The following is a 23,778-nucleotide window of genomic DNA, read 5'->3' as shown; positions in this document are numbered from 1 at the left end:
AAATCAATTAATCCTACTGCAGTCGGACGATTATCACGCCGACGCGTTCTGGCGCAGTGTTGTATAATATTTGTACTCCTGTCACTGATCATTGCGCCGATCGTTCTGGAGCGCGCATTGCAGGATCCTGCATCGGAACGACAGCAATAATAAATATCTCATGCCTAAATTACGATCATTTTTTAGGTAAACTTATAAGAATATTGATGAATTTGGTATCAGTTTGTAAAAAAAAAGTGTTCTACGAGAAAATTACAATTATTTTGTTTGGTCCGTTTTTATTCTCTCTTTTTTTTTCTTTCTTTTTTTTTTTTCTTCTTTCCTCTACGAAATGTCAAAGTTGGGGGTGCGGCCTATGCGGCGCTGCGGCCTTATCGCCGGCAAATACGGTACATAAATCTACAGATGCACATGATTATTTGTACATGACGCCCAAGGGAATTCAACCAAATCTTCAAGAACATTTTTTTTTTTAATGAAATAAAAATTTAAATGTTGCTCCCTTGAATAATGCCTATATCAATCCTATGATAAATATATAATGTTGCACAGAGAGGATTCTGGCATACATTTGTATAAAGAGTAAATATTTTATCATTACGCCATGCATACTATATCAATCAACCAGAGTTTAAGGTGACAGGTGCATGGAGTAGAAAACTGTTTCTTGCACAGCACAGAATGCAAATCGATTCATGAGTCAGGTGCGTGCATGTATCCAATGCACGAAGGATGCTGTCTGTATACGGTTGCCTTGCTTCGAATAAAAAATTAGGGATTGCTGTTAATGAGACGCATGTTCCCAGTATGAGGTTAAAATTAGTCAAAAAAAGACTAGATTGGGTAGAATTAGAAATGTCAGTAACCAGAAAAACCCCACAAATGTTAGGCCAAATAAAATTAAAAACATGTTTAGCGTCCTGTTTTTTTTTTAAATAGGAAGGAGGAGGCCCTTTTTTTTCTTTTTTTTTCAAAATGGTCGCTCAGTACATTTTCCCTGACAGTCGGGCTATTTTTCAAGATGGCCGCCAACAATTTTTTTTTCATGTTTTTTTTTCTTTAAAAAAAAATAGGAGGCGGCCCCCAAAAAGGATGCGGGCGGGGACACTTACCCCTTTGGGTTTGGTTAGGTTTTGTGTTGTGTGTGTTGGATGGACAAAGTCTATGTCCTTCTACTTATAGAATAGTAATACCAGACACTCAAGATGAAAAGCACCCCCGATGAAAAATCATGTTAATTTCAAAGGGGAAGTGCTACGGTATATGTGTCATTCATGTCTATCATGATTTCCACCTATTCCTGTACTGTGAAAAGCTCCATCTACTTGAAAAGGACTCCCTCCCAGAAATTATTAATGCACAATTCACACTTGAATTTCCCTCTGGGATGTACCTTATTGCTTTTCACACTCCATATACCTGCCACAAGTATGAACATCCTACATTCAACAGTGTCAAACTTTCCCTCTCCTTATCTTCCCGCTTTCTGAAGCATCTTTAATCTTTTGTGTTTGCCCTGAATGTAAATTTTAGCCGAAAAAGACTACCCCCGGTAGATTTAATTTAATTTTTTCAACAGCTACAAATGTCAACGACCAGAAATACCCTGTACATGTTAGCCCTTGTGTTTTGTTAAAGCCTTTCTTAAAGTGCTGGAAGCCCTACATTTGCTCCCAATTGATGGCAAAATTTCACTTTTAAATTGTATCATAATGTGGAAGAGGATGTCAATCAAGGCACACTTCTGCAAAGATTCCCCCCTCCCCCCAACAACAACAACAAAAAATGTATTTGAAGACATTTTGATAAAAGAATACATAATTTGGGTTCTCTGTTGTACCAGAAAACCTGAATTTTGTATTCTTTCATCAATATTTGAAATTTGTTTTGAAAATCCTTGCAGAAATGTGTCTTAAATGACATCCTCTCTCACACTATGTACAGTGTATGATACAATATAATTAAATTTTGCCATCAAATCTTATGGGCTCCCAACACATGTATCATGCACATATTCCCTGATTTCCACTTAAATGTAAATGTACTGTGAAGAGCTTTATCTACTTGACAAAATTATTAACCACAATTCACACATGAATTTCCTCAGGGATGTACCTTATTGCTTTTCACACTCCATGCACCCGTCACGAGGACATCCTACATTCAACAGTGTCGGACTTGCCCTTTCCTCAATTCTCCACTTTCTGAAGCAGATTTAATCAATTTTAGTTTGATCAACAACTGTGTTCATAAATAGAAGAATCCTTTTTATCGAAGCCTTCACATTTATTATCTCTCCCACAATTTCTTGCAGTAAAGCTGCATGAGGAGAAGAGATTAAAAAATATTTTTCAGGATGCAGTACTTATACAACCTTGCAATATATGGATATTATTATTATTATTATTATTTATTTGACCAATCAGAAAACATAAAGTGAGTATAACAATCAGATAATACATTGACATTTCATAATACATTCAAACAGCTTTAGCATCATGTCTAGAAGATGCACATTTGGGTGTTCATAAATTAACCCTTCAGCAAAATCCCCCCAAAATACAATATTGTCGGACTTGCTCATTTGAAAGCTCTACTAGAAGCAACCAAAATGTACTTTATATAAAATGTTCTTCACTGACATTTTCATGAAATGTGAATTACCGGTAACGTCCTTATGAAAATATACAAGTGAGCTCTCTTATTCTCTCTCACTATATGCGTGCAGTTTTTACTTTTGTAATGCAGCGTCTTTGGGCCTCTTCCAGCTTAAAATATCCAATAGCCATAAATGTGTGTTATTGATTTACATGTACTTGCACAAATGGAGAATGTAGCTGAACAGGCTGTGTCTTGGGGAAATTCAATTTTTGTTCTTCTATACCTCCTCTTTTTTAATAGATATAAAGGAATGTACTGCATGAAATATGGATTTACATCTTTATGGTAATAAGCTCTTTAAAATGTAGCTTACGAGAGAGGATGTGTCTTTGGGCAATCCAATTTGCTATACCACATCGTTGACTAGCAAATGAATGTAATGCATGGGAGGAGAAGTGCCATCTAGGTTGTTGCAACCCCCCTTCGACACACAGCCTACAGGCACTGAATGAACTTTGACATTTACCGCCTCCCATCTCCTTATTGCACAGCCCGGGCAGGCATTATCGGGAGGGGGAGCTGGCTGGCTTCATCATCCTGGGAGGATTGGGGATTATTGTTCTTGGATAGAAAACATTGATTACACATCAACTCTTCTAGATCGTTTTTTTCTTTTTCATTTTTGAAATACAAGTGAACAATGTCTAACAGATGAATGCAGCTGAGACAGAACTCTTGAATTTTTGTTGTACTGAGTGAGATGGGAAGCCTTGCCGGCAATTCGCTCAAAGACATCTTTGACGAAGCCGTTCATGATAGTCATGGCCCAACTGGAGATGCCGTCGTCAGGTTTTAATCGGGTTTCAGCAACATTTGAGCTAGCATGATTGATCTGTAAAGTCATGTAACCATTTTTCATACATTCCAGCATTTGCACATGACTGGAAAAAGTGCACATGACTGGAACAAGTACACATGTAAATGCACGCTCCAATTCTCATCACAATATCATTGTTCTCCTTCACTGATCAACTTTGATTGAATTTCCAACATGGATGCACCTGTGTCAAAGTATACAGTGTAAATATTTTCTGAGCAGAAGTCCTTTCTTGTTTGGTTTTCTCTTTCCTATTCAATTTACTACAATATTTTTTTTTTTTTCTCTCTTTTTTTTCTTTACAGCAGAATTTTTCCCCCTTCTTTTCTTGTCCTTTTTCACCAAGATTTGCCAGAGCTATTTCAAGCTCTTCACAAATAGACACTCACTGCTCAAGCAGTTTTCTTTTACCACTGTTCTATCAAAACATGAAAATAGAGCAGTGTAAATGCACTTGTTTCATCCTCCAACTAAAGACATTGCAATGTGATTATTGAGATGAGAATCTATGATCTTTCAATTTTCCCGTACCCCAAGCTGAAGGTTCATTAGTTGAAGAAATCAGCCAGGTAGGGGAGGGATATGTGTGATTGATATCCAGGATTCTTATATTCTCTCATCAACTTGATTCATCGCTAAAATAAATTGATTTGACAACTCTTCCTGAGCACTTTATAAAATGCTAGACATAATAGAAAATAAAAAGGAGTAGTTTACAGGGTACTCATGACAGTTTGGAATAATGTATACGGAACTGCTTGCCTTCCTGCGAAATATTTATGCAAGTAGAGAAGCAGAGTATTCCAAATGCATGCATGAAAAAACTTTCCTCTTTCTTGTGAAATTCTTGTAACTGAATTTATATTATCGATGAAATGAAGTATCGAACGAAACAAAACTAGGTGATACTTTATTCCTAAATATTTTGTTTTTTAATACATTTTTAAAAAATATGCTAGCAGCATTTACAAAGAATCTGTAATGAAAACACAAATTAATACTTTTTTATTTGTTGTTTGGTTGTTTTGTTTTGTTTTTTTCATCTATCAAATTTTATATTTTCAATTCATGCAATTTCAGTAGGCTCTAATTTTCAAAACACTATAACTAAGTATAGTAAATTGTGGATTCGAGGCAGGTAGTGGAAAAAGCTAGATTTTTTTTTTAAAATAATAAATTCCATCGCCCAGAATAGCTCATCGACTTCCGCCCCACCTACAGATATCAATAAAATCCGGAATGATGACATGGAATCAAACCTCAATTATATAATCGATAGGTCTAATATCCAAATCCCACACAATCTATTATGATTTCATAGTGCCATCAGTCGTTATCAGCCGTAGATTGCCTCCAGCCGTGTGCCGAAAAGCACTTTCAGCATTTGAACCATCACAGACAGATCACTTACTCAAACCACTCAATAAGTCCATTGGGGAGTTTAGAAAGAGGTACATGTAGATATCAACAATTCTTAAAAGCTTTAGCATTTAGGAGTGAACTCTCTCCAACTCTGCAGTCGAGAGGAATGTGCATTTTTTGTGATTCATTTCAAGAAATGCACAATTCCTCAACCAGGGGCTAGTGAATCACTGAAATATTCGGGTACACGAAAGAACATCAGAGTACAAAGCAATTTTGATGAATCTATGTGCAACTCTCACCTTTTAATTATTATCCTTCTCTTTTAAATATAATACACACCATGACTGCATATCTCTCCCATACGTTCTTCAATTCCTTTACTTATTTATATACACACTCCCTTTCTCACACTCTTAATATTAAAAATTTGGTTGTCAGACCCGGTGTCCACACACAACATTTGCCGTGATTAGGGGTGATTAGTTATTCCGTTTCCTGATAGTTATACCGTTTCGGGATAGTTATACAATGAAATTGTGTGTGTGGACGCTTACTAACGATACGTCGTATAACGAAACGCGGGGTTTGGGCATCATTTCGAACTAAAACTCAATAAAGAATCAAGCCTAATCAGAGAATGTGTTGTGTGTGGACGTAACAAGTATAACTAGTCGAACTAGAACGGTATAACTGGGCGGGGCTTAACGTGACCTTGCACGAAAGGAGACCTGACCTTTCATTTCCACTTCCATTTCATGACCGCAGTAGCAAACTGCGCAACTATACAATGATTTAGGATTACTTTCTTGTGTGTTTGGACACCTTGGAATTAATATGATGATTCAAGTTTTGGGATAAATTGTTTTGTGTGTGGACACGCTGCAAGTCATGCATCTTCATCTTTGTCATTAATGAATCCATTTTGAACATCCTTGGACAAATAAGACTTTGGAATATAGCAGGTTTCCTCACTTCCCTCTTGTATTTCGTGAGAGCTTGGAGAAAAGAATTGGTGATCTATGTTCACTAGGTTCCTGTTCACATTTTCTTTTAAAACGAATTGGGGGTTCGGAGTTAAATTTTGAGGCAAACCCGCTCAGACTTTTAAGACCTGTTAAGCGTTGTTCAGATGTGTCACATTTCTTCATAATGACATGCCTGTAAATACACTTCTCCTTTCACACAGAGCTCAGTGAATACGCGTCGGACCTTTGCTGTGCGCAATTGCCATTCACTTACGGGTTAAACAAAAAACCGACGCAGATTACTGATACACATCTGAACGAGCCTTGGGCGTTATCGTAAGTGCTGGCTCATGGAGATACTTCAAAAAATAAGATCAGTTTATCATACCTCACAAGTGTTGTAGTCTTCTGAGTCGAGGAGTTGGCACAGCGTTGGGAGGAGGGTGGGCCAGTTCTGGAGATCACCCCTGGTCGCTATGGTAGTGATGAGGATGCCAATGGTCGCCCTGATGAGGGGTGAAGGGTCGCCGATGTTGGCCAGACATTCCGTCTTGATGAACTCTGTGACCTCTGGGGGGAAGTTGTGGAAGTGAGCCTTGACATTGTTCTTGAGGATAAGACCGCTTAGTGACCTTGTCGGCTCGTCAGCTGTGGAAGAAAAAAAAACGATAGAAAATAATTTTTCAGTTTTGAGAGCTGCTTTGAAGCTAACTTTATGTTATTTGTCATGTTCATTATTAATTTTTAAGGGGTGTAGCCCGACGAGACTAGGTATCTTTCCCGTAACCTGACTCGGGTAATTGGGTATTTTACGACTACAGACAATGCGAAACTGAAGCGTGAAGGGAACTTCGGTCTTTTTCGCGAATGCTAGCACGCACTGACCGTGAAGTCGCTGACTACCCTTAATCAAGTCCATTTGTAGATGGCGTTAACCAGTATTTGCCAAGCTACACTCCCTTTAAGCAAGCCTCTTTTCAGTTTGCGATGATTAATTTGCCATAACCATATTCAAATACCTTTTGGATGTTTACAGAAATGATTTTTTAATTATTCCAACCATCATGATGTACTCATTAAGCAAAGGATTATATATGCTCTACAAGCATTATAGGGCTAATTGGGAACAGCTTAAAGAAAAAAAACATGAACATCAGTGCATGATTATAAAATTAAATTACAACATCAGTGCATGATCATCAAATTAAATTACAGTATGTAATCATTCAATTAAAGTGGAGAGCATACATGTAACATATATCATGAAGAGTGACAGATTCTAATTGAATGTAGAATCTAGAGTCAGGGACAAATCCTCTGTACACAACAATACAAAAACAATGACTGCAACAGAAAAAGTACAGATTCCCATGCATTTATCAGGTTTGAAGTGCATCAATTCTCTCCTGTTCATTTGTAAAGTAGGACAGCAGGCCCAATTCTTTGATGAATCCATTCCAGTACATTGTAGACCCCAACTTGCTATTCTAAATTATCCTGCATGTCAATGTCTCGACTTGCTTGGAATAACCATCTACTGTACAATTGAATGAATTTTAAACCAGTAAGAGGGGAACGAAAATTCAATGAAGAAAAAACATAACATTTCAATAAAAGGCTATACCGGTAGTACAAAAAACTACAAAGACTGAAACATGCGGTCGTTGAGTTCTAAAATGTTCTTAAATGATAGAAAAGAATTCAATGTACAACAAACACTTGGATGTACATTTGTATGAGGTGCTTGATACAACACAGTATTTCCCCCCTCCCTCCCTCCCTCCCTCCCTCCCTCCCTCCCTCAAATAAGTACTGTATACTGTATACACATCAATGTATCAAGGACCAGTGTTTTATTACAATAACAGGTAGTAAACCTGTCTCATACATTCAGTACACACTCACATGTACGAGTATCAGTTTGTAAACTTGTCAACGCCATCACAAGTAGCTTGCCCTGAAAGGGAGAAATGACTCACTACCTAACTTCCATAAATAAAGTATTGTTGATTTTAGACTTGCAATGGGAGTAATAGCGACCTTTCAATTCCTAAGTCTACAATCATTATAACATTGGCAGGTGCCAGGATCTGACACACTCTAAATGAATCAACATTTTTTTCAACGATCTGCACGGTGGTTGCTTTTCCGATGCACTTCCATAGACTGTGTGTAATATAGCTCCTCTGAAATGCAGCAACGTGCAATGTAAATTGCTCATTCATGCGGACTTTCACTCTTTGCATTTTCATGATGATACACATGTCATTTTAAATAATATTGAAAATGATTTTCATCCAAAATCTATCAACTTGTCTTGTGTACATGAAGGCATTTTATATTTTTCATGTTCACCGTAGGGCTGTAGGCCTACATTTTAAAATTGCATCAATGTTGCGACACACATTCACCCATGGAATACAACGCCAAATATTCCTCGGACTGTGGGGCGAGAGAAATACTTATAATCAAAATCAGATTCATCGTGTTAAAGCAGCTCAAGATGATAATAAGCTGAAAACCACATGTACCAGTACAAAAATAGCCTGGCATGCTACATGTAGTATGGATACATGTAGAACAGATTGCTACTTTACAAACATCCGTCATTGGCTAGATGGTTCTCTAAGTCTAACTCACAGGGAGGGGTCATCTAAAGAGATAATGCATTACTCATCTTTCCTCGGCTTACGCATCATTCCTCAATGGCGGGCTTGCCATCCCTCGCATAGCAGAGGTAATGCGAGACATAAACAATCTTGACCTTTGGCGATGAGGTCACGCCAAGAGAATAATCAATCGCGGCACATCAATCAATATGTCACTCATCGCGGATGTGCAACCAGCATTGCAGTATTGCCTGCCTCACATAACTCACATGCTGTATGACCAGCATGTACAGGATTAAGGAAAAGAGGGGTGGGGGCTGTGCATTTCAAGTCACCTTAGGAAACTCTACTAGTTGCAGGACATTTTTATTTTTATTCTTATCTGTAATTAGGCCTACATGGGTTGGGTGTGTGCTAGCCCTGCATCCAAAATTAATTATTGTGCAAGCTACATGTAGAAGTCTGTGTTGCTCATTGAAGTATGCAGTTATCAGAACATGCTGGCGTCGGAACATATGGATGGATAACAGAAATAGTATTATGTTATCATATTAGTTTGAAATATATATAACCTTCAAAATTATCTACATTTTCAGATATGTCCAATATATGCTCAAACACATGATCTTGAGCTAATGCTACGGTCACAAAGGTTCGTACGAACGATAATTTCGTACAAATCTCCTTGTTTTTCTATTGTCTTCCCGAATTTCCATTGTCTGAAAATCGTTCGTACGGCGTTCGTAGCAGTTCGTAATGGCATTTGTGACCGAGGTTAAAGGTAGGCCCAGCTTTACATAAAGTGAAGAAGCCAATGTCGTTCTCTCCCAACAGGGAAAACAAATTGTATTTTCATGACATGACACTCTACCAAATTGTCAGGGATGGCCATCTTCACCGCAAGAAACTTTCACAAATTGCAAAAGTTTAGTGCTGAATCTTTGTAAATCTTTGTGAATCTGGGCCACTCATGAATATCGCAATTTGATTTTTACAGTACACTGTAATATAGTACCAGGGTATTTCATACATATTCATATGTAATAAGGATACACAATTTTTGTTTCCTATTCTGTTTGTAGCATCGTCGTGTGAGTGCATCTTACATGTGCGTGGTAATCTAAGCTTACATTGATGTAAAGGATTGGCTGTTGCATTCTATCCTGTCACAGCATCCATTAAGATGACAAAACGACCGTAACATGAAAGTTCAACAGAGATGGCAAGCAGCCTTTTTCATCATGACCCTATTCACACTTCAAGAAATTTACAGGAAACTTTTATTTTTATTCTATTTTAAAAATGTTGTATAAAGAGCCATACTACACGAAAGGGGCATACAAGCTGAATATTAACAATATGGTATTAAGAAACATTGTAAAGGCATAAAGAAACTACCTTGAAAAGGTCAATAAACAAATCTGCTGGCTCATATCAATCAGTGCCCAGTATCATGTTCAGATGAGAATGCGACCCTGATTGTTTACAGTTTTTTTTCAAAAATTTCAAAAAGATATTATTTTCATCATACAATGCTCAGACTAAAAATTAAATTATTCACTCAATGTATAGTTTTCAAATTGTTGTACGATGAATTTTGGTTGTCTGAACAGGGCGTACGACTTCCAGCTATCTCTCTATCCCATAACATGGCCAATTACAACATAACTGCTCAGACAGTCTACAACGTCGCTCCCCAACCATGACTCACGCTCGAGTGAAGAGTAAGATTAAGAGTCGGGACTTGCCTGGATGTAAGGCTCAATTTCTTTACTATTCCTACCTAGGGAACTGGGATGTGAATTTTGATGTGATCCTGAAATATGCTGTTATCATGCAATTTAAAACAACTCCAAGTGAGAGTGATATCGCTCTTTATACAACTATGATGAACAGGAATTCTATCTTCTGATTGTCCCTACATCCATATTTTTGATAACACTTCCTTGCTGATTATTTACACTAGGCCGGGTGTGCTCATTAAATATTCATGGATTATGATAAGAAAGTTAATGCAGGCATATATTTTATGTGTGATATCTTATACATGCACAATAAAATCAAAAGATGCCCAATGTTTGTTACAGCTAATCAGCATCACCTACGTTTGATAACTAGCGTTCATGAAGGCCTAGATAAAGTGATACTCTCCTTGAGAAAAACAAGCTTGTACAAATACAGCCATGATATTGTTTGTTTACATTATGCACATAAAATAGTGAGCACAAACTATTAAAACAATCACAGTGTGTTTCATTTTATAAAATCACTATTTACAAAAGTCAGAAACCCTGAATGTCAAATGTCTGTATCTCCTACTGCATCAGTGACCGCATGTTTTTGGCTGAACGATTTGATTTTATATGCTGTGTTTACATCCATGGTACAGTATGTTATGAATTACATCGGCCATAGATATTCTACAGTGTAAATACAGAAAGGATTGAATACGTAGGCAATGTGTATCACGCTTGCCAAGTACATGAATGTTGAGGTTGATTGAAGGCAATAAGTTTGCTGATACATGTAGATGAACTGATGATAGGGAGTGGGGGATAGGGGGGATAGGGAGTGGGGGATAGGGGGGATAGGGGGATAGGGGGTGGGGGATAGGGGGGATAGGGGGTGGGGGATAGGGGGGATAGGGGTGGGGGGTAGGGGGTGGGGGATAGGGGGATAGGGGTGGGAGAAAGGGGGATAGGGGGATAGGGATAGGAGTGGGGGGTAGGGGGGTAGGGGGATAGGAGTGGGGGATAGGGGGATAGGAGTGGGGATAGGGGGATAGGAGTGGGGGATAGGGGGTGGGGGATAGGGGTAAGGGATAGGGGGATAGGGGTGGGGGATAGGGGTGGGGGATAGGGTGGGGGTAGGGGTGGGGGATAGGGGGATAGGGGTGGCTCAAGGATAGTCTTAATCTGTACTTCTGTATAGACAGAATACAGTCATGATAAATGTACTATTATAAAATGTACCATTATATTATGATTCAAGTCTAAACCACCTTCGCAAGTTCAGCTAAATTATTGTTCATTGGATGCAATATGGGGGGGGGGGGGGTTTCAACTTGTGTATTTCCATACAACATATTCTATGTGTGATCCTAAACAGAGTCTAAACGAGCTTCAAAACAGTCAAATTTTATTTTTAAGGCAATCAGATGGGGGATGATAAAAGTTGATAATGGATAGTCTCTTTTTTCATACAAGAAAGCAGCTTCAGTATAGGGTTCAAGTTATTCTTTGCATGGATAATAGAGTAACGAAGTGCTAATACCATATTCACTCGTCGTCCAGGTTACCGGTTTCAAACAACAGAGCCTGTGCATGAGGTTCACCGCGACATCATTCAAGTAACGAGCTGGAGTAGGGCAAATTCAGTGTTTGGGGCTGGTGTGATCACCACACCATTGTTTGGAACCAGCAACCTTGACAACTTGGCCAGTATGACGTCACACTGCAGTACTCTATTCAGACCATATGTTCACAAAATGCCTTATAACTGACAAGATAACATCCAGGCGCTTGCAAACTCCAGTCTGGAACTGTGCTTCTGAAGGCCTGCTTCCATCAGCTCGAGATTGCCAAAAAATCTGCTATTTCTTATTTTGGAAATAATCCCAAAGTTACAAATAGCGTCTTTAACAGCTCGATACTTGACCTCGAAACTTGAAAATCAAGCTTGAGAAATTAGCTCGAGATATTTTGCTCAGCATTCGCGCATAGTGCGAGTCTTTGGGCTGGTGAACACGCAACGGACAAATAGCGGGATATTTTGCAAACTAGCCGAAGATATCTTGGAAAGATTATCTTGACCCAATATCCCGCTAATTGCAACTTCGGGCTAATAAGGACGCAAATTAACTGGATAATTCGCGATCAGGATAGTTCAAATAGCGGGATATTTGGCAATCTCAAGCTGATGAAAACATGCCTTGAAAGAACAAGGTTATGTCGGGTGTCTGCTGCAGTATGTGACCAGAATGCAAGGAATCCTAAGCATTTCTAGAGAGTTGACAGCCTTTCCCAGCTCCTACCTGGATTGGACAATACCAATCCAGACAAAGGAAAAGACATAAGGAAGGTTCCTATTTGCTTTAGAGATGAGGAAGGTTTCTACTTCCTAAGCTGTGGAGATTCAAAAGGCCGTTTTCATAATGTAATCAAATTCAATGCATGCACGTCTTTGAGAAGTGCCTTGATAGAAATTATTTTGTTCATCTGTTACGAATAATTTCATGTATTTTAGTCTGTGACTGTGGGCACGGAATCCATTTTGACACTAATATCAATATGACCATGGTAATACCAAACAGATACAGACTACTAAGACTACAGGATTGACTGGTAATTGTGTGATTTTCTGAGTGAGGTACTCTGTAGGTTCACAGAAATACATGTACATTTTGTATCCTGTACACACCAAGAAACTATGAGATTTACAAATGTAGATGACAAGACAATGTCTGCCACAGTCACTCCGAAACAAGCTGAACAAGTTCCTGTACAGCACATGCATAGTGTGCTGCTTTGACAGTGAAATGATGCTTCAGAACTAAACGCTAAATTCTCAGGTGGAACGCATCAATTTCTGGGGACTCGGTCAAATAGGAGCTTCTAACTGATGTTTAAGATAGGCATAATTACAGATTGTTTGGATAACTAAATTATAGAAATGTAACTTTGACACATCGATGCCGTTAGCTGGCGGCTGTCCTGAAGATGCACTCCTGACCCGGCCGGCCCATGACAATCCAAATAGCGGATAGAGATTCTTGCTGAGAAAATCCATCAAGAGCTTGCACTGCCAAACTCTGATGGTATAGATCTACACGTATGTCAGTCAACATCCAAAGACTATCATCCAGGCTCTGGGCGAACACAACGTAAATGAGGAATTGCAGGGTTTGAACAATGGACTGAGATACCAGTGAAAAAAATACACGGGGGCTCAGGGCGAATTAGCCCCCGAAATGCCTAAAAGAGCCCCCGAAAATCAGAAAAGAGCCCCAGTAAATTTGCATAGAGTTCAATGCAAAACAAATTTTAGAATATTATTTTCATGCAGGCAAGGTTGAAAAGTAGCCCCCGAAAAATAAATATTAATTTTTTCCCTGTGAGATACAAACATCATGGTAATTTGAAAAATGCTACAGCAGCGACAATCGCTCAGGGCTTTAATTCAATCAAAAGAAGAGTTTCTGTTAGGGTTGCAAACAGGTTCTTTTTGCAATACATGTATGTTTTATGTTAGGTTGGGTTAGCTCTAGTGTGAGGGTGCACAACCCTAACATTATACTTGAGTTGGGATCAGTGTTGAAGTTAGGGACACGGCTAGTGTAGTAAATAACAGTGGAGCAATTGTCAGTGATGCAAGTGTCATACAAACTAACATTATCATTTCAAGCACTAATGTCCTTTTTTTGGCAAGGACGAATCTATGAGTGTCTCTCTGCACCCAGGGAAGAAATGGGATCTGGGCCGTTTCATAAAAACTTGCTTTCGAAACATATGTTAAATTTCTATGACAAATTTGCTCTCGGCCAATCAAATTCCATGATTTTAGTAGCTTATATATAACATTTATTGTAATTTGTTATTGATAACAATTTTTATGAAAGAGAGCCTCTGTACATTTAGGCTGACAAAAGTCCTTGTGGATGAATTAGTCATAGTGCCCATGGTGACCATGTGGTAGGAATACTCATAGGAGTATAGACGTAAACACACACTCTGAACTGGTATCTACAGCACAGAAAAGATTTAAATCGACCCTCAAAAAAAAAAAAAAAGACAAGAAACAAAAGATAAACCCTAGTCTTAAAGAGTACCGATGTGTGACGTCATACTGCCAAAATTTTCTAGGTTGCTGGTTCCAGACACTTTTGTGCTAAACAACAGCATAGCTATCACACCAGCGCCACATACCGAAGTTGTCCTGCTCCAGTCTGTTGCTTCAATGGTTTCACGGTGAACCTCATGAGCAGGCTGTTGTTTTGAACCAGTAATCAGCATGAGGAGCGTGTATTACGTGAGCAGTTCTGTACTCTATAGAGTCTGGAAGATAAGACTAGCTCTTCATTACCCATTGCATTGAGTTTATGTAATGAGATTTGACCTTGGCTAGTACCTGAGTCCATCAATAAACGTGTACAAATGAATAAACATAATCTGCTCATCTATACAATGCGTTATACCTCAGTTACACATCAGCTATGCTGACATCAGACTGACAACAGACAGAATTAATTATTTCATTACCACGGATAGCCAAGAATTAGTCTGTTTATTAGCCAAGAATAGGTAGATTTGGAGCCAACGTAGAGTCGGTTTGGTGGTGTGACTTAAGTATTAGAGCACATTGCACAAACAAACCGACAGGAAAATTACAGGGGATGATTTAGGTTTAGCCTGTCACACTATACTGTCACAATATCAATCATCAAAAATATTTAGAACTATTGGGTTCATGTATTGAATTATTTGTGGAATTACTACTCTTGACTTCTTTTTTGTTGTTGTAGTATCTATTGAGAATTCAACACCAAATTGAACCTGAAAACTTGCTAAAACAGCTAAAATGCACAAAATGAGGTAAAAAATATGGAGGAATTTAACAGAAAAACACACAAGTTTGTTTTTCCTGTACATACATTGAATGCTATTTGCTACCTACATGTAGCTGGCAGATTTATGGTAGATCAATTTATATTCTAGTTAATAATTACGAAAACTACAGTACCTTGTGCCTATAGAATGGGCAGGCTTTGCATACAATCCCAGGTAATCACGGTTTCCTGTCTATTACTTAGTTTCAGTTGCTGTGCAGTGCCACAACACAGTTCATTGACCTCAAGTTTAAGACAGAGCATCATGGGTAATGAGGATAGCAGGATGACCTCTGCATGCCAAATATTGCTCAGAGATGACAGAACGTTCTGGCATGATGTCAGTTTTGTGCGTTAGAACTTAGAAGCACTATGGAAAAATCCATGAACTCTTATGAATGACCTTGGGTGTGTAATGAGGAGGACTTGATAATATGAATATGCGTTCAAACAACCAGAATTCATTGCACAGCTTTTTAAGAATCGTATCTAGTTCAACGATAGATATTGAACTTTCCCTGTTGTCTGAATGTTGTATAAAGGAACGTTCTTTAATGAAACGTTGTCTAACAAAACGCCATTTGGATGCTTAAAAAAGAAATGGCTTCCTGCTCTTGTCTAAAATGCCATATCGCCCAGAAATGATTTAACTGGGAGGGGCTTAGCGTGAGCATGCACTGATGATTGGCCAGATGTCATGCCAAATGACCTCTTCAAAGTTCATTTCTTTATACTGCCTTTCTTTATACAATTTTGCTAGTTGGTATGATTTTAAAGGTAAAGACCAGTTATGGTCATGCGATTGCATTGTGAAAGAAACGTTGTGGAATCGATCAGAAAAGGTTGATCTAGTATCTAGCATCTGCAAGGTTCTGGAATCATCAAAATGATAAGAAATTTGGCCCATTCTTCATAAAGTTACAAACACTATACACAGAAAGATGTATATGGGACTACCCTATATCTCTCACAGACCATGAGAGAAACAAATTTACCAAATATATGAATTAGTAGGCGGTTTCCCGGCAATTTTTTATCATCATGTATTAGTCAAAACATATTCTTTCACATGATTGGTAATGAGAGCTTCCATTTCATTTTTTGAAATTGGGGCGTTTCCAATACTGCTCTTTACCTTTAAGGGCTCTAGTGCTTTTACATGTACATGCTCTCATGTGCTATTTGAGCCATATCTCAGATAATTTTCACTATGACTAATATTTCAGAAAGCTGGATTCTGGTCAAGATGAAGAAAAAATTGTGAGCTTTCTCATTCTTTGTATGTCGGTTTGGAAGGATATCGAAGTAGAAATGTTCCTGGAAACCGAAAGGATTGCTCTTCAAATGCCCTCAATATGACAATAAATACAGTTTGGATCAAACATTGTGTGTATAAGTCCCATATACCCATTTTCGTGTGCAGTACATGCAACCTTTTCACTTTGACGATTGCACCATTTCATAATGCAAATCAATTCTTACGTACAACATAATCAACCTCTCCCAGTTGTTTTCTTGATGGTTTCTTTCCCAATGTAATCTCATGATCACTAGAACTTTTTTATCTTCCAATGTGTTTTGTGTAAAACTGTGTGAGCTGTAGAGAGAGCCTTCATGAAGCATTCATGTGTGCATGCATCAGGTTGATTGGTCTGTTATTCCACCTGTCTCTCCCTCATTATGCATTCACTGTGTGTCACACATATACACTCCCACCCATACCCAACGCAAAGCAAAGGTACATTAATCCAACCATCCCATCCCATTCCCATCCCAGAAGTGCCGGCGCTGAAAGGGCAATGTTTCAGCTTCGCTTGGCCTCATGATCACGGTAGCTCATGAATATGTGCGATTGTGCGTCCTGTCAGGAAAAGACCCTCTTACATTGTTTCGCTTGGTGAAGAGGAAGGTACATGTAGGTACATTCTTGTCACATTTTCCATCCAGCTCATCAGTGACCAACATTTTGAATGAAAGATTGTCTTCATCAAACTGGCAAGCTTTCATTTAAAAACTTCACTATCCTAACAAAAAAAATCTTGGACATGTATCCAAAATGATTTTTTGTTTTTAATCATTTATTTTTAGAGTAACAAAAATTACCTGACGAACAAAAGAAGATGATTATGAAAATTTGAATATTTCGTAAATCTCAGTGTATAAGACGCACTTTTTCCCCGCCGAAAAAATCTAAAGTCGGAGGCTGCGTCTTATACACAGGTATAAAAAAAAATTAAAAAATGACAGGCAATACTAAAAGATGAATATGGTAATAAAGTACTAAAATTGGTTTATTGCCCTAAAATGATTTTCATTTCCATGCTTGGCGTCGGGTTGACTCCTTTCCTTAATGTTTTCTTTCATCGGACTCCAGCATTCTCAACATGAATTCAAGTTCTTAGATGTGAAGCTAAGTAGCTACATGATAAAAGGCAGTTAGGGTAAATGGTTTGAAAATAACGACAGAGAAAGGGAAATGAAATCCAAAAACAGAACAAAACAAAAAACAAAACTGTGAGGCATATCAACATTAAAGAGAAAAAAACATGAAAGAAAAACGAAGATTAAAAAAAAAAACAAGCAAAAACATTTTACTTATAAAACTCACCTTCTTTCTTGAGCTTGGTCAACACAAAGATGAGATAGTTGTTGAAATCAGGATACTGGTTCAAAGATTCCAATTTCTTGAGAGTAGAGGGGTTAAGGACAAAGATTATTGCATTGTTTCTACAGAATAGAGGCAAAGAAGAGTTTACAGAACACTCTTTCATATCACTGGTTAGACGAACATACATGTTTTTTTAAAAGCTTATTCACATGACATCACTGATCTAAAGCTATTTGCCCCTCCAAAACATGTGAAGATATTGTTTCAGGCAGGTCAACTCTGTAAGTACATGGAATTAAAAGATGAAATAATTAATATATTACTGATTTGTTTTTCATACACATATGAATTTCACCTCATTAGTGTCAACTTGATTGATTTTTCTAAATAAAACATGCATTGATATTGAAAATATTGTTGTGTATTGGTTTGTTTGCTATTATTTTATTGTTGTATTTTTGTTTGATTTTTAATTCAACCAAACCTATATTTATTAGGGCAAGTCAACTGCTTGGTGAATAAGAAAAGATCAGGTGCATAGGTAGGTACATGTACAGTGTAATAATGCACCCTACAATTACACTGTATATTGTCTTTCATGATTCCTCAAAGGAATCACCACACAGCCATAGGAGCCCCACCCAAATCAAGGTGTGTCATGCTTATCTTTGCTGGGTTTCACTATTATTCAAAAAGACAAACCAAAGGAAGCGAGTTGGCTCAGTCGGTAAAGTATCTGCCTGGCGAACCAAAGATCGTGGGTTCGAATCCCACCCAGACGGATGACTAAAGCCTGCGTTGTTTCATGGACGCAGGCCATATTATCAAGTGGAAAACACTGCGTCCCTTGGATAGGACGTTGAATAGAGGCCCTGTGAAGAGGAGAGTCACCACCTTTGCACATTAATAACCCACTGCACTATTTGTATAAGAGTAGGGGAAACCCCTGTGCAGTGATCCCTGTGTAGTGATCCCTGTGCAGTGATCTACCTGCACACCCACCTGCACACCCACCCCAATCAGTTATACCCAGAGGAGAGCCCAGAGGGTTACAGTGATTTAATTCGCTTTTCGCCTCCCAGGCACAGGTGGCACCAAATACTTAATAATAATTAAGAAGGCCAAGTTTGAAAAAATGGCATCGAACAACATTCCCTCCTTTTGAGTAAGAAAAATAGGGAAGAATATAGTAAAAGAGGGGAAAATCAGGATAAAACCGGTGAAGAAAAAAAAAATCGGGAAAAAATATTAAAAAATCGGGAAACCAATTTAAATCGGATCAGGCCTGAGAATACAACTATGCAGTACTCCACACCTGGGGGAAATTAAGGAGAAGGAGGTCAATACGAGAGACTTTTTCCTATTGGGGAGAAAATCTCCTAGACCTAAAGGTAGATCAATGCAGGATACCATAATGACTTCATTTATATTTTGCTGCAAAGGCTAGGGCTGTGCACAACAGTGTAATGAGGTACCCGAGTACACTCCCAGACTCACAGGCAAATACTCGAATATTCGGACGCCATGTTTTTTTATAATTTTTTTTAAAAATTTTGAATTTTTTTGAATTTTTTTGATTTTTTTTGAATTTTTTTGATTTTTTTTTAATTTTTGGATTTTTGGAATTTTTTTTCTTTTTTTGCCACTACCATACCACTCGGCAGTTTCTCAGGTCCCTCGCTTAAAACGCATGCAACTTTACTTTGAGTTGCAGTTGAAGGCGCCGATTTAATAAGAATAATAACAGTAAACAATGCTGTTTTAAAAACCAAAGATGGCAGAATAATCCATTTTCCTCCAAGTCCAAACAGAAATCTGGACATTTGGTCTCAGTTTCTGAAAGGTGAGTTTGACAGTGCTTGAGTTGGGAAACATTTTTACCGACGGTACCATGCCAGCGGACGCCGCTCTCCCTGGCACGGGTAAGCGTGGGCCTGGACATTTTTTTTTTTTTTTTGCGGCCGAATATTCGGGTACAAGAAATCGTACCCGAGTAGTTGTCAACAGTGCGGGTACTCGAGCATTCGACTACCCGTCGCAGCCTTAGGGTATACATGTACCAAACTAAAGCTCAAAAGTTTTTAAAAAATGAGCAGATTTCATCATGAAAAATTACTTTGCCTTGATAGCTCAGTTGGTAGAGCAGTGGTCTCAAAATCCACTGACCCGGGTTCAAAACCAAGTCGATGCGCTAGTGCCTTTTGGTAAGGCATTAATCCTCATTACCTAAAAGTAGGGTGTCTGAACGATTTTTCAATTTTCCCTTTTGGATCATTTGTCACCATTATGGTTGGATATTTAGAAAAATCATTTACTCAGAACTACAAATTCCAAATTTCAAGACTCACCAATGTTTCTATAAAAAGATACAGCCCCCACAAATCTAGTAAATATTCATAGCATTTTGGTCAGAATGGACGAAAAAGATGTTACACGCAGAGTTGCAAATTGTGCTCAACAGCTGAGCAGCTCGAACAGCAATCTGCGTAGCGCTATATGCACAGTGTACGCCTGTTGCTTAGCTGCGGCGCTTATTGAGCGCGATTGTTAAACTCCTCCTCCGTCGTCTTCAGTGTGCATCCGCATACGCATCGGTTCTTCTGATGTCCCTTGACATTGCACATGATGTCATCGCTCCCTCGTTATTGACATCGTGCGCATGTGCTTCATTTCTGGGCGCTGATGTAGGGACACTGATTTTCCGCAATCACAGAAAACGGACGAATTCAAGGAATTGACCATTTGAAACGGAAAATGCAATTTCGAACGGATCATCGTGGAAAACCCCTTTTACCTCAAAACTTTTCATTTTTCAAGAAGAAAATCGTAAAACTTACACTATTTTTGTGACTCGTTATGCAGTGAAAAAATATTGGGCCTCAAATCATGGTTAATAATTCCGAATATTTAGCGATATTCGTCAGATTCTTAGGAGACCGGGCGCTGCCATTTTGTTTCGCTGGACCAATAGAGATTGTGACACAACACACGGAACAAATAGCAGCGAAACGATCCTATTACTGTATGCCAGCTAGGCGCCTAGTATTACGTAGACGTAATACTAGGCACACACACGCCAGCAGTGGGCGCTACGTGCGGCAAGATTGTACACACGCTGTTGTACATAAGTAATAAGATATCACCAGTTCACTGTCTACTTTGATGGGTTGTCTGTCTTTCCCCAAGAATTTATCGCTTATAATGTGAAAGTCTCTGCACAAAGTCAATGTAAATTGAATCAAGAAAATCATCCCAGAATTAATTTTTCGCAATGACAATGCATCAATCAAAAAAAAAGAAACGTCTGCGAAAATGCAGACGATCCTTATGTTTAACTTTGCATCGGTCCACGTTAATGAAGTCGATCCTTATTCTCGGACCTAGTGTTCATGTTTCTTTTGAAACAAATGAAAGCTAGTCTAAATAGTCAATCTCCAATAGTAGGGTGTCTGAACGATTTTTCAATTTTCAATTTGGGATCGTTTTTCACCATTTTTGTTTGATATTTGAATAAAAAATGTTATCAGAATAATACATTTCAAATTTCAAGTCTCACCGATGTTTCTATCAAAAGTTACAGCCCCTCCAACACGCTGGTATATTCATATCATTTTGGTCAAAATCGACGAAAAAGACGTCCACGCAGAGTGATGTTGTTTTGCTAAATTTAGCCAAACAGCTGTATCGCGCGATATGCAAGCGTATGCATATCGTACGCATGCTGCTAAGCCAATCCGCGACTTGCAGCTTGAGCTACGCTGTCTCCGCGACATGTGCGATTGACTAGTATGGTTGGCGTTCGTCGCACAATAAACCCGGAAGTGAATGCACGTTATAGTCAATGGCAATATCGCGGAGACAACGCACGTTGTCTCCGCGATATTGCCATTGACTATAACGTGTATTCACTTCCGGGTTTATCGAGGGAATTGCCAACCATAATTTCAGTCACTATAATGTGTAATTGAATTTGGGGTTTCGTTCGTGCGCGGAGATGTTACGCGATGTAACCATGGTTTGGACTGAGCGGAGCGCACGCCTCCTAATTAGCTGATCCACCAAATAGCGAGAAGGGTATTTTTAAACTGTTATCAGTTGTGATCCCTGGGGGCTAGCGAAAATATAATCACATAGAATTGTTCCTTAGGACTGGGACTACTTATCGATCGGGGCGTCATATCTCAAAAGTGACAAACCTCAGAGTTAGCCAGGACACAATGTTTAAATTGCTGTTTTGACCAAGATATTTTTAGAATTTCGGGGGCTACGCCCCTTTGGAAATATTGGAATTCACCTGCTCTTTCATATGACACCTCATTCATTGATTATCACCTTCAGGATCACAACTGATAAAGGTTTGAATCTCGATTTGAAAAAAAAAAATTGACTTTTTTTGCATGGTCGCGCAATGCACGTAGGCTGCATAGGGATGCGTGTAATCTCTATGGGAAGAATTTTAGCACACAACATCGGGTGCGCGATCAGACACCCTACCAATAGTCTAGATCTATGTAATCAAGTTGTATGGAATACAGTCTCTCGATCTCGAATGGGAGAGAGTTTCCAAAATCGGCAGTGTGCTACTTCAGTCTACTGATGATGGACATGCATTGAACTTTGAAGTTGAATTGAACATCATGAGACATGAATGAATATATTGAACATGAAATGAGACTATCCGGCCCGGCCCGACTAACGAACTTGCTAGAAGTTTAGAATTAAATTGAAATCTAAATACTGAATAAATAAGATTTTGATGTTCAAGTATTAAAGCATGCTATCCAACATTTGAAACTATAATCTGATAAGCAACAACAATGCACAATACGCTCACGTCATGAACAGTTATCCATCTTTCTCAATTCATTGCAATCCATGCTCATTCACATGCACACATAATACACGCGCGAAGGTATGACGCACGTGTAAATAGACCGACAAGAACTGGAAATGAATGAATGACCGGCTCACAAAACTCATAAGAAAAATACAACGGTTGCGAAGTTTTGATCTCGTAATATATAATTCATGCATTTTAAAGGATACTTGTTGAACTGCTCTCTGTATTTCTGTATCAGGACTCTGGGACTCCTTCAAAAGCTGTAAAATTTGCTCCAAACCATCAGTATTTGGCTGCCATGCTAACGCCATTTTGCCTCTTTGGCAATCTCGAAATAAAAAATTTACAACGGTTTTTGACACGAGATGGCGCTGTAACAAAACGTTAAAACGTTTTTTTTCTTTTTTTAAGGAACTTGGCTAGGAATAGTAGCGAACCTGTGATTGCATTATCCAGAAAGAAGAGTGGTCGACATACAATAAAAGAAAAATTGAGGAAAAACTGATATACAATACAATACAATAAACATTTAGGGCGCCATTCCCATAAGGCTCAGAGCGCTAACATCAAATAATATTATTGGTCTTTACTACATGTAGTTATTAAAGGCTACAATTAGATATTCCATATAAAATATTAAATTAAATTAATTAAATTAAATAATAACTTTTGTGTCATAATTTTAAATAATAACTTTTGTGTCATAATTTTGTCGCAGAACAAAGTGTTTATGCCTGCATGTGCACGTGATATGTCAATTTGCCCTCTCATTAGAATTCCAGTGGCGGAATCGGGGGGGGGGCAGCGGGCCTCTGGTGGGGTCGAGAGGGCGGAGCCCCCGAAAGCTCAGAGGTTTTAGGCATTTAATTACGGTCAGATGAGCATATTTTGTTACCTTAACACTGTCAGGACACTAATTGGCGTAGGGTCCAAGGAGGGGCGTTAAGGGGGGGGGCGCTGTGCGACACCACCCCTCCACATGTCAGGATATTATCTGTAAAATTGCGTTTCCGTCAGGAAAAATGGGGTAGGGAGAAATGAAAGGGAAAGAAAAGGAAAAAAGAAAAAGAAAAAAGAAAAGAAAGGAAAAGAAAGAAAAGAAAGGAAAAGAAAGGAAAGAAAGGAAAAGAAAGGAAAGAAATGGAAAGAAAGGGAAAGAAAGGAAAGGAAAGGAAAGGAAAGAGAAGAGAAGAAAGAAATAAAATAAAAAGAGGAAAGAAAGGTAAAGAAAGAAAAGGAAAAAAGAGGAGGAAAAAAATTGTTTAAAGAAGAAACAAGAGAGAAAGGAAACAGAAGAAACTTGGATGGA

The 23,778-nt window shown here is 38.5% G+C and overlaps 1 protein-coding gene across 1 annotated transcript in view; it reads right to left on the bottom strand.

The window, feature by feature from the left end:
* LOC578093 (transportin-1) overlaps positions 1-22,822 on the bottom strand; it is a 62,065-nt gene extending 39,243 nt beyond the window's left edge. Inside the window, 3 exon segments of the mRNA XM_030996468.1 lie at positions 6,197-6,456; positions 17,630-17,705; positions 22,676-22,822. Coding sequence (XP_030852328.1) covers positions 6,197-6,456; positions 17,630-17,705; positions 22,676-22,780 — 441 coding nt within the window. The 5' untranslated portion in view covers positions 22,781-22,822.
* Positions 22,823-23,778: the final 956 nt, after the last annotated feature.

This window comes from Strongylocentrotus purpuratus, unplaced genomic scaffold (assembly GCF_000002235.5).
Source record: "Strongylocentrotus purpuratus isolate Spur 01 unplaced genomic scaffold, Spur_5.0 spur5_scaffold_3, whole genome shotgun sequence".
Taxonomy (NCBI): Eukaryota; Metazoa; Echinodermata; class Echinoidea; order Camarodonta; family Strongylocentrotidae; genus Strongylocentrotus; species Strongylocentrotus purpuratus.
Note: the sequence above shows the minus strand (reverse complement) of the source record. Positions and strands in the feature narration are given on the sequence as shown.